Genomic DNA, 13,026 nt, shown 5'->3' on the forward strand with positions numbered 1-13,026 from the left:
ATTTGTCATTAAAATGACACCATAGAAAACTGCCTAAATTAAGTATAAAGAAGAGAAGTCTGAGAGTTACGTTCGCGTCACGCATGGTGCGTGGTGTGTTTCTTTCTTGGATCAGCGCCTCTTTCTTGTGACATGCAGGAGGAAATGCATCATCTCTTCTGACTCGCTCTGCGCTCGATTTAAAACCACAACCGCGCTTTACTAACGTTCACTGATCTACAAATTATTTCTTCTTTAGACATCAAACCACTGGAGCTCTGTGCAGACTGGGATTATGGCTAAGTGGATGCAATATACAATATTTCTGACTGCTGTTCTGCGTGTATGGTCATCTGCTGAGACGAGCAGAAGACGAGAGTTCACAGAGGCGCAGGTAACATGATTTACTGTAAACGTACTTTTATGCTACTTTTTAGGTTTTGCTATAGCCTACCTTTGAAATTCTATTCTAAGTATCAATAAACTAACCTTAGAGTTGTACTGTTTGGTTACATGACCCTTACGACAATTAACCATGGTTTTATTGTAGTTAAATTGTAGTGTCGTTTTTGGCGTATTGATTAGCTACCATTTGTGTAACTACAGTTACAAATACCATGGTTAAACTATGGTTAGTGTAGCAAAACCATGGTTAATTTGGAGTTACCATGGTTTAACTATAGTAACCATGTTTTTTTTTGTTGTTGTTGTTTTTTGTGGTAAAACCATGGTTAATTGAATCCTGATCCATCAAACAGAAGACTCTAAACTCTAAACACTAAAAACAATAGGCTCAAGAATGCCAAACCCAAGAATTCTAAATTAATCTTAAAGAGTACTGGAAGTTGAAAGAATATTGAGACAGTCCAAAATAAAGTTATGTCAGACCAGCGCTCTCTTGGAGGTAACATCAGAACTCAATTCAGTCGACATGCATTATTATTATAATTTTTTGTCCAAACTCCTTTATTTTTTTGGGTCAGTTTTTGGTCTATGAATGTATTAGTCCTATTTACTAATACATTCAAACCGTAATGTATGAATTACATTGCATTGCACAATACATCATGAGCATTTTATAATAGGCATGTCTTAATTAACTTAATTCATTATATTTTTTGAAACATGCTTTAAACTAGACCTTTAAATCTGTTCCACTTTTTTTAAAACCAACTATTACAAAAAATATAATATTGAACGTTTAGTTTGGAGGGCAGAATTCAGGTGGGGGAGGTAAAAGAAAAAAAGGCTAAAGAAAAAAATATTTAATTGAACATTAGACTCAAAACCTTTAGGTTATCATAACACTCATATTGCATTTATCACATCATTTTCTTAGCATTTAATATTTAACAACAGGATTATTGGTATAATTTATTACATTGCATGTATACCCTCTTCACATTTAATAGATGTACCTGAGGCGGTTTGGATATCTAGATACTCCACTGAACCCAGAAGCTCAGAGAGATTCCAGTGAGTGGGCTATGAAAGTGGCTCTCAGGTAAAACAGTCACAGTGAATGTAGTCTATATATAGACATTTCTGTTTATTTCCCTTAATAACACATTGGATCCTGCACAATGTGCACATACTAAACATGTATCTAAATAAATCTGTTACAATTTAAAAATAAATGTATCATCCCCCATCTTCCCAGTCTGCTTTATTGTCAATTCTTCCACATGTACAGCACATACATCACATCACATCACATACATGTACAGCAGATCCAAAACAAAATGGCGGCGCGTTCACACGCTGCGGCTTCTCTCTCTCCCGACCCAAACTTTTTGAGAGCCATCAGGGCATGGTGCCGAAGATGCATACCGATTTTCGTTCTAACAAAGTCTAAGCGTTCTTAAAATATTGCATTTTTTGACAAAATAAAAAATGGCCGACGCCCAAAATGGCTGACATGGAACAATTTGGTATGGTTCGGACTCGGCATGAGCCAAGGATTCATTTTCATTTTGTGCCTTATGGTTCAAAAGTTATTAGCATAAATAAATTGAATCTTTGGACAAGTGGTGGCGCTAGAGAGTTGGAGTTAGAGACTCCAAACTTGCTGTGGTTAATGTTGAGACTGTCCTCTATCAGTGTGCCAAATTTCACAACTTTCCCGCAAGCGGTTCATTGGGCTGCCATAGACTTTCGGCGGAAGAAGAAAAATGACGCTAACGGATACAATACGTGCCACTGCACCTTCGGTGCTTGGCCCCTAATTATGGCAAGTAAAGCAAATCTGTGCTGACTTGGCTTGGTGAACCGAAGAGACTTCTTTAAAAAACATTAACACTTTTACTGTTCAAAAACTTTTGACTGGTAGTGTATAGGCAACTTTTTTTTCTCTAATTTCTAGCTTTTAATTGGCTTAGAAATAAGATAACTGCTGGACAATAATCAATAATAATGATTTGTTCATCTTTATATACTAAAAACACTTTTTTTATAACATAATAAGGCAGAATAGTTTCTATACTGTAATAAATGCTATGTCAATTAGCACTACATTGTTCATATACTTTATTTATTACCTGGAGATGACTTGACAAACACAAATAAACCATATATTGTCGCAATCGTATGTTTAATGTCTTCATGTTTCCAAACGTTTCTGTTTTTCTGTGAAAACAACTGTTTTCATACAGCGATAGCTGGACGCTTTTGTCCGTTAGGAATTTCCTGGTTCAACTTTCTGCGCGAGCGCGCCCTCCGGCTTCGAGTATGAATGAAACACACACTGCACGGAGTGTTTAGCTCTCCGCGATGTTCATCTCGCCTTATTCTGGGTCCAAATAAAATATCAGGTCATGTGCCGATTATCCTGTCTCTTTGAATTTAAATCAATATTTATTCACACCAGCTCTTGAAAACCTTTATGCGAATACACTTGCCCGAAAAAGTGAATACACGTCCCCCGCGTCCCCCACGTAATCTACGCCCCTGGATACATATATTAATTATTGATAATGCTACAGTTTCTGAAATTAATAATTTTGTGGCTTGCTTTAATCAAAATACTTGAGGAAGACACGTTGTAATCTCTGTTTTATCTACTTTTGTGCACGTCTGAACTGTCATATTTGTAAAGTCTTTTTCAGAGGGTGTCAGGGCTGCCAGTCACTGGAAATCTTGACAGAGCTACTCTTCTTAAAATGAGGCAGCCGCGGTGTGGTGTTGAGGACCCCTTTAACCAAAAGTCTTTAAAATACAGGAGATTTGGTGGTGAGCATCTATTTACTAATTTTTTAATAATACAGTCAATCTTCTCAACCAAATTTGGTAACATTTTCTCTTAAATCTGTATTATAATGAAGATTGTTCTTAATGTATTGTAGTGCATGTGTAGTGCCTTATAAAAAAAATAAAAACTTGTAAAAATATGCATTATTGTCATGGCGTGCCAAGGAGAGAGTTGAGGATCTATTTGCAGCAAAAACATTTTATTTAGAAACATTGGCAAAAATACACGGAACAACACAAACACAAATTGAAACAGCTATAATCCACAATGCATAAACAAGGAATGACACAACTGAACTGAAAACACAGGAACACTGTGGTATCATGAATGGACTATGTGACATATTTACTGTATTTATTGGAATATCCACAAAACCCTATTATGTTGTTTCTTATGAAAAAGGCTTGTCAGTGAGTTTGAAAAACCTCAGATTGAAATCAAGGCCGTTCACATGTAGTGACCCAAATCAAGAAAAAGGGCATGAAGCCCTCTGACCCTCTGACCCTCTGACCCTCTTTCCCCCACTCCCACAAACCACACTTTAGTTTAATAGAAATTTGACATGTAATTGAAATACAAAGTTCTGGCATGAAACTCTAGATGGCGCAGTCCGATAGGTCTAACTCAATCAGACATTAACATCATTATCACATGGCACAGCTGATTGGTTCTCTCTTGTATTGGTAGCCAATGAGCTCACTGCTCAACATTCAAATATATGACTAGTGCTTGCTGTAGCAGTTGCAGCGTGCTTCAGAAACATTCCCCAGCTCCACCTGTATAGATCTGCTACGGGGTGATTCATGTATGCTATATGGGGGTTATTCTATATATGTTATATGTGCAGAAGCAGTATTTCTTACATGCTCACAGCATGTATTGGCAGTAGCAAGTCTCTATACTGCAGCAGAAGCAGCAGCAGCGTAGCAGAACTATTCCGCCAAGACCAAATACATTAACATTGTCATGTTCATTACCATGTCAATCCCTCCGAGAGTTGTCATGACCGAAATGTGTAAATCTTGAATGTCTGTATTGCAGAAGATCATGCTGATAAATGATCAATATCACAGGAGTTTTATATATCTCTATATCAGCATGACTGTGATTCAGCTTTTATATAATTTAATTTGATATTGCTTTTATACAATAATAATAATAATAATAATAATAAGGAAAACCAAGAAGTATCTCCAAAACCCTCTTGTGTGTGTAAATACTAATAAAACCAATGATTCAAATCTGCCATTGATAGTTTAACATAACAGCAGTATTTGAAAATTATACGGGATTTCCTCCTCACTGCTGTCTGTCTGGAAGCGGAGAAATACAAACTGTGAATAGTCCAATTACTGATACTGACGAAACATCAGCACTCCTGGAAGGCCTCTCAGCAAGTCAGATTTGAGGACCTGAAATAACACATTATACACAACAGTTTGTTCATTAATACATTATAAAATGTAACTGTTTCAATTATTTATGAAATGATTCAAGGAATTATGTGTGCATTATAATTCCATAAGAATACCCTTATAATGTATTTTTAAATACAGGTTTCATAGAAAGCCTCACCTAAAATGTATTTAAAATACTAGGAAAAGCAGCTTAATTGAAATGTATTTTGAGTTTTAACTCTTAAAGAAATGTTGTGTGCTATGACCTTCTCTGTATTAGCTCACACACATTGAAATTGTGATTAACATACAACACTTGATAGTTTACAATAAATATAACTAAATTGTCAGACTTTTGGACATGTTTTGCCCCGTAAAAAAAAAAAGTCCTTCCTGTGTTTCCTTATTTGGTCATGTTCCTGTCCTCGGTTAGTTTGATTATGTTCCATTGATGTCACCTGTGTTCCCCTGATTGCCCTGTGTTTAAAAGTCCTAGTCTGTTCAGTTTGTGTTTGTCAGGTCTACTCGTTCTCTACGTGTGTTGGCTCAAGCTCCTATTGTGGATTATCTCCTGAGTTTCCTTGATTAAAGACAGTTCTCGTTTACTCGTGCCTCCTGTGTGCTTCCTCAACAGCGTGACATGACATAAATACAGCTACAATGAATACAATGAAATGTTTAATTTATAGTAAATAATCTAAGGATAAACAACAAAGAATAGAATAGAATAGTAGACATAACCAAGTAAATAAATTTGCTCTTTATATGGAGAAAACAGCTGTTTGGATTTTTAGTTTGTCTGTCTTATTTCGTAGGATTTTGGCAAAAGAAAAACTTAACATATCGCATTTACAACTACACACCAGACATGGGGAAAACTGCAACACAGACAGTCATACGCTCAGCATTTAAATACTGGAGTGATGTCACCCCACTCAGCTTTAAAGAGATTAACCATGGATTTGCTGATATTCAAATCTCATTTCACAAGGGAGATGGCTGTCCTTCACCTTTTGATGGTCCTGGTAAGTAAATCTCACCAAATTAATTATATTATTTATAATAATATTAAAAATTATACAATACGAAAAATAATAGAACGTTTATTTATTTTACTCCTGTCATTTTACACATTAATAAGATCTAACGTTATATGGTATGTTATTATTCTCTCAACCAAGACCTGGCAAACTGTAAACTCCGCTTTATGTACTGATGCTTTAGAAATTAGAACAATAATATTTTGCTAGGCCATGTTCTTGCCCATGCTGAAGCCCCTCCATCAGGAATAGTTCACTTTGATGAAGATGAATTCTGGACTGAAGGGAAGTATTATGGTTCCAATCTCCGTATTGTTGCGGCTCATGAGATCGGGCATGCTCTTGGCTTGGGGCATTCTCAGTACAGCAGTGCTCTTATGGCAGCACACTACACTGGTTACCAAGCCAATTTTAGACTGCACATTGATGATATCAGAGGAATCCAAGCAATGTATGGTAAGATAATTCAAACAAATAATTGAATATTTGCCAATGTATATAAATGCCTATGTTAATTAACCTTATGAATTCAGGTAAAAGGATCTCTAGTACAACCACTGCTGATGATATCTATGCCGTGACATATCCCACTACCATGGCCCCGTTCCCCAGGGATGATATGATAGATCCATGCACTGCTAAACTTGATGCTATAATGCTGGGTAAGAAAACAATGCACTGTAGTAACAGTGCACATGACAAGTTCATTCAAGTTAAACAAATGCAGTAGATTTGCTTGTTCAATAACTCAAAAATATAATGTAACATTATAAAATATTGTAATTTTGTAAACATGTTATCAAATATAATTTTTTTGTGTGTTAGGTCCCTCGCATAAGACGTATGCTTTTAGTGGGGATTATGTGTGGACAATAACAGATATGGGCCATAACTCTCCGGTAAAAATAAGGTTGCTATGGAAGGGGCTGCCAGGAAACCTGAATGCAGCTGTATATTCCCCAAGAACCAACAAGACATACTTCTTTAAAGGTAGATTATAATTCTCTGCACATGTTTTTTATGCATTTTAAAATATGTGAATATATGGAAAATTGTAACCACAATAATTAATGTGATACAAGAGAAGCTTGGGAGAAAAGTTGGGAGAAGTCGGAATGCTCAAAATGGTGGATGTAGCAGGGGATGTGGACTAACATAATTGATAGTCCACACCCCCTGCTACATCCGCCATATTGAGCATCCCAATGTATGCTATTCAGGTATGTATGAGAATGTATATATGGACTGTCTCTTTAAAAACTTTTGTGAGTAAACAGCTTCTCTTGTATTACATTATAACTACTGATAGTTGATTCCAAGCTATGGTACAATCAATATATTGAAAATGATTGTATTTAGCTTTAAATTATTAATATTATAGAAAAAAGCATGTAGTTTGACCGGCAGTTTGTTGAAATCTGTGCTACAATTGAAAAGGGCTATGTTGTGGTCAGAACTGGTCCTAAGTCAAACATCTGGCCTGGTAACAGATTGGATCAGACTCATTCTGGTAACCTGGTGATGAGACAGTGAAACAGAAAGACACAAATATAAGCATAGATTCCCTTCAGAAGATACCGGAGAAGCCCTTGGCGATGGTTAGAGTCCAGAAAGGACCAGACAGAGTATGCTAGATCATCCTCTAAAAGCAGCATTGGAGGATCCATGGGGAAGCAGAAGGAGAAGGAGTGAATTTTTTAAGTCATAAGACATGAATTGTGGGATTGATCTTGTACTGTGGGGGAAGACCTGACCTCCTGGATGGTATTAAGGGGTTTCTGAACGCAAGGCATCTGCATGGATCTGGTGTGTACCTCACTGCCCTCTCGAGCTGATCATGGTTCTGTGTACTTTCACTCTCCCTGAACCAATGATCAATGATAGGGACATCAGAGGGTTCGCCTGACCATAGGAAGAGTGGAGGCTGGAATGACACACTGGAATGAGGTGAGTCCAGTACATGCAAGTCACAGAATGTTCACAGCCTTTCTAGGTTCTCAAGAAGCTGGAGATTACTTGGATTGTGTGATCTGTTTGACCATTGGTTTGGGGATAATAACCAGAGGAGAGGCTGATGGAAATCCCCAGGATGTTAAAGAAGGAGCACAAGACTTGAGAAATAAACTGTGGCCCTCGATTTGTCACAATGTCTTCTGGCAGGCCAGAGGTGCTGAACAGATGATAGAACAGGGCCTCTGCCATCTCCAGTGCTGCGTGAAGCCTCCTAAAGTGAATCAAATGGCAGGCCTTATAAAACTGATCCACTGCCACCAGAATGCAGGTGTTGTGGTTTAGATGGAGGGGAGAGTGGTTACAAAGTCCATGCCAGTGTGGGACTATGGTCATTGTGGGACAGGAAGAGGCTGGAATTTTCAAGATGGGAAAAACTTTCCACACATATTCACATGTTCACTCCTGCAGTCAGATTTTGCCACCAGTAGGTTCTCCTAACAAACTCAAAAGTTTGGATAACCCTGGATGACAAGAGCCAGGTGCTGAGTGCAGCCATTCCAGGAGCTTCAGTAATATGGATTCAGGGATGAAAGTGCGGACAAGCAGGAAGAGTGGGATCATGAGGTCAATATCCCATTGGATGGCACTGTTGAAAATGGAGGATGGGAGAATGAGTATGACGTAATCTTTGGGAAGATTAGGAGCATGCAGTTGGAAGAGGGCATCAGCTTTAGTGTCTTTAGAACTAGGTCTGTATGTCACAGTGTAGTAAAAATCATGTTTTCCAAGTGCCAAAAATCCTGGTGGGGATTTAGGCACTTGGTAGAGTGGAATTACTGCAGATTGTGGTGGTCATGATGACTTAGAAGGGTAGCTGGGATCCCTCTATTCAAGTCACCTTTATTTGTATAGTGCTTTTTACAATACAGATAGTGTCAAAGTAGTTTCACGGTGATAAACAGGAAACATAGCAGAATCAATTATCAATTATGGAAACTCATTTACTGCAACAACAGTGTCATTGTTCAGATCAAGTTAGTTTAGTGTTGGTTCAGTTAAAATCAGTAAAATCAATAACACTGAATTTCATCAAACTCATATCTCAGTTCGGCTATAAGCACATCTACAAAAGGCAGCAATGTCAGCTGTAGTCAGCTTAATGTTGTAGTCAGCTTAGTGTTGTTTCAGTTAAGTATGATAACAGTGTCAATTTTGCAAGATGTGATTCAGCTGCATAGCAGTTATGTGACTTTCAGACTCCAACTAAGGAAACCAGAAGGCAACAGTGGCAAGGAACCCAAACTCCATCGAGTTACAGAATGGAGAATGAAACCTTAGGAGAAACCAGACTCAAGTCTGGGGATCAGTTCTCCTCTGGCTTAAGCAAACAAACATGGTATGGTATTGAACATGGTATACACACCAGCATTAGGTGGGAAAGAAAAAGTTGTTGTCTGTTAAACACATTGAAATATGAAGGTTAAGCTGCTGCTTTAGCCAGTAGTAGATAGACTTATCAATGGCCTTACGCACATTGAACATCCTTCTGGATAAAACGGTCCCAGCTGGACTTGGCAGAGTTGGCCATAGTGATCTGTGCCAAGGAAGTGTCTCATCTGTCCTAAGGGCTTGTTTTTGAGGTCTTCACTGACCATAAAGGGCTGTGTTGAGGTTGTTTCTGGGTGCAGGTCTACCATCTGGTCTGGATACCGATATGGACACGATCTTGCTGGTATCCTCTATCCTCGAGATAAGGATGAAACAAAGAGTAATATAAGCATAGCTACCATTCTTCTTACAATGTAACAACTACATCGGATGTTATGGGAGGTGTTAACTTTTATGCATTGGATATTTTATATTGAGAGCATATGTCATAGCTGAGATATTTTTAAGATGGAAAAATACAGATTTACAAATGTACTTAACTGCAGTATAAAAAAAATCTCTTCTACCCACCATCTCCTCTTTCACAGGTGAAAAAGTCTGGAGGTTCACAAATTACCGCCTTGACTATCGATACCCCAAACCACTAAAAAGAATCCCTGCCAACATTGACGCTGCTTTGTATCATGAGAAGAACAAGAAAATCTTGTTCTTTAAGGTATAGTGAGATTTTAACTACTATACACAACCTATGCTTAAGAGAAATAAAATCAAGCAAAAATTCATGATAAATTCCTAAGCCCTCATGTCTGTACAAAGTTCTCTCTATATAAACAAGCACTTCTGTTGATAAATATTTACCATTTTCTAGTTAGGTCAGTGGTTCTTAGCTCCAGTTGTGGGGACCTACAGCACTACACAACTTTCGTCTCTCTTAAAATTTGTTCTGCATACAAGTCTTGTGAGTTAAAAAAAAAGTCAATTTGTGAATTAGAAAATGCTTGGTATTAAGTTGATTTAATGCCTAAAAACAAGAAACTTATTCATAGAATTTCATTTATTTTGTTTTAAAGGTGTCCTGTTATGTCCCTTTTTACAAGATGCAAAATAAGTCTCTTATGCCCCCAGAGTGTGTATGTGAAGTTTTAGCTCAAAATACCCCACGGATCATTTTTTATAGCTTGTTAAAATCACCACTTTTTTTAAGAGTATGAGCCAAAACGCACCGTTTTTTTGTTTGTCCCTTTAAATGCAAATGAGTTGGTGCCTCCGGCCCCCTTTTCAGGAGAGGGTGGAGCTTCAAGAGCTGATGCTCTGGCATACCAGGAACAACAACAATCCAAAAACACAACACTTGTAATGCCTCTTTGGCGCTGACATTGTATATCTCCAGCAGCTACAGGAAGAAAACAGCAATGGTGTACTGCTGCTTCTTACTCAGGGCTGTGTGTGCTAATTGGCAAGAAATCGTAACAAATGGGCAGGATTTCTCCCTACAATGACATCAATGATGGAATCGCGTGTACAGAGAGACTGTTTATCATTTATTGGAAATATAAAAAAATGAGTGGGTGGATTTTTTACCATTATAGGCTGGTTGTTTTCACACACTACGGCCACACAACTGTGTTCAAACACCTTAAAAAAGTGATTTTTGCATAATAGGTCCCCTTTCAATTTAACCTTTATAATTTTTCACATACGATCCTGGATAAAAACCAGGAGAAAGGTGAGGCTTTTGTTTAAGCTAAGAGACTCTCTTGAATGCACTGTTCAAATCTCCATGGTTCAAGTCTGCTCTGGACAAAAGTGGAATGCAGCAAAGGTAGTAGATCAGGCCGTCATCTGACTGAAACTTCAGGAGATCATTGCATGGCTGCAGACAGACAGGGCTGGCCTTGGATGGAGATCGGCTCCCAAGCTGTGGTCCAAAGCCGCAAAAAAGGAGAGGAGAATCTGGTGGAGAAGACCTACAAGATCAAAGCAGTGATTCAGGAATGCCAGTTGTAGACAGGACCATCACATGGGCAAAAATGTGGAGAAAACCTAGTTACCAAGAATACCAAGTTTGAGCTCCACTATCCGGGCCATGTACGACACCCTTCCCAGTCCTCGGAACCTACATTTGTGGTATGGTTTGGAGGAGTCCTGCCAAATTTGTAACTCCAAGAACCCAAGCTAGCAGCACATATTATCTGCCAGCAAAGCAACATTGACACAAGTCCGCTACAGATGGCGCGAAGACCAAGTCCTGCACAAGCTGGCCAAAATCTTGGAGGTACGTAGGCTGGAGGCAAACAGGACTAGTCTTGCAAAACCACAGCGACTGGTCCAGTTTGTCAGGCAAGTAGGTATGGCCCACAGTTGCCAAACAGGGTAATGGTCCCTCCTCTCTCCCAGAGCATCTTAAAGACATGGAAGTACAAAATGAGTCGTTTTGGTAGCTTGGGAGCAATTAATTGTTGATTCTGGATTCAGCAAGTATGTCCGCTGGATGAGGTGCAACTATTTATTATTTTTATTATTTGCAACGTTTCCCTTTAAACTCAGTGAACGTTTTAAGCTACACTATGTAACTTTTTGCCCTCAGCATCACACTACCCACAGCCAAAGCATTGACTTTGATCTTGCTTCGGTCAGACATTGTGCTCTGGTCCACTTGTACTATGTTGGTCATCTTGGCAAACCTTACTGTGCTGCATGCTTACATGCATGAAGAAGTAGGTATTGTGCAGGCAGTTGTGCGCTGATGCATTCATCATAAAGACATGGAAGTATAAAATAAGTAATTTTGGTAGCTTGGTTTCAATAAAAGCTGTTTCAATAAAAGCTTAAGGTGTTGATTTCTAAAACCTACAGTGTGTTTTTATAGTACAATGACCTTTTATGTCAAAAGATCAAGGAAAGCATGACCACTTTTAAAATTGATTGAATTTTTTTTCAGGGTTCAGGCTATTGGCAGTGGGATGAAATGGTTTATAATGACCTCAGCATTTATCCCAAACCCATTTCACGTCTGTTTACTGGCATCCCGTCAAATCCTGATGCAGCTTTCACATGGACCAATGGGAAGATGTATTTCTTCAAAGGTGACAAGTACTGGCGCTTAAATGAGCAATTAATTGTTGATTCTGGATACCCACTCAGCAAGCGTGCCCGCTGGATGAGGTGCAACTAATTTGCAACAATGTTTCCCTTTAAACTCAGTGAACGTTTTAAGCTACACTATGTAACTTTTTGCCCTTAGCTTCACACTCCCCACAGCCTCCATAGCCAAAGCTACTTATCTCTGTGGCATGCATGGGTGAATGACATACGTAAGCAATTTCCAGTAAAATTCATCCCAACAGCTGTAAAATACAAATCATTATTGTAGGGTTATCAAAGTGTTATTGGTTAAAGACATGGTTTAGAAAATTATAACTATTTTATTTATTTATTCATTTATTTTTCATTTTTGCACTCTGATTTAACATTTTGTTATTTATGATCAAAAAAGTTGCATAGTGTAGCTTCTGTGAAATACATTGTTAATAGACTAAGATAGTTGAATCCATTTGATCATCTACATTATGCATATGATTGCATATGATGCATATGAAAATATATGATTATTCTGTGTACAAATATACATATATATATATATATATATATATACAGTATATTTGTACACAGAATAATCATATGGATTCTGTTGTACTCCAGAAAATGTGCTTATATGCCATAATTGCAAATGCATTTCAAATGCATTCTGTTTTATATAGATATTGGTATGGATATTGAAACAAAAAATTTGCTAATCAGTTCTACTCACTAAAAACTGTACTGTATGTCCAAAAGAAATGACTAAATTTCACTAATATAAACAGGGTTGCATGTAACATTTACATACTTTAAACATACTTTTTCGCTGTTTCAGCCTTATGCTAAAATGCTTTATATTGCTTTTCTTTCACATGAGTTTACACTCTATACCCCATAATGACAAAGCAAAAACTGATGCAATAACTTTGCGTTTATTCAC

At 37.8% G+C, this 13,026-nt stretch overlaps 1 protein-coding gene across 1 annotated transcript; it reads left to right on the top strand.

Annotated features, from left to right (window-relative positions):
• Positions 1 to 1,422: 1,422 nt before the first annotated feature.
• On the top strand, positions 1,423 to 12,344 carry LOC107683650 (matrix metalloproteinase-19-like). The gene is made up of 8 exons (XM_016479725.1): positions 1,423 to 1,483; positions 3,074 to 3,207; positions 5,439 to 5,648; positions 5,874 to 6,119; positions 6,197 to 6,325; positions 6,489 to 6,653; positions 9,593 to 9,720; positions 11,947 to 12,344. The coding sequence occupies exons 1-8, from the start codon at positions 1,467 to 1,469 to the stop codon at positions 12,178 to 12,180; spliced, it is 1,263 nt and encodes a 420-aa protein (XP_016335211.1). The 5' UTR covers positions 1,423 to 1,466; the 3' UTR covers positions 12,181 to 12,344.
• Positions 12,345 to 13,026: the final 682 nt, after the last annotated feature.

This window comes from Sinocyclocheilus anshuiensis, unplaced genomic scaffold, assembly GCF_001515605.1.
Source record: "Sinocyclocheilus anshuiensis isolate Anshui unplaced genomic scaffold, SAMN03320099.WGS_v1.1 scaffold1809, whole genome shotgun sequence".
Classification (NCBI taxonomy): domain Eukaryota; kingdom Metazoa; phylum Chordata; class Actinopteri; order Cypriniformes; family Cyprinidae; genus Sinocyclocheilus; species Sinocyclocheilus anshuiensis.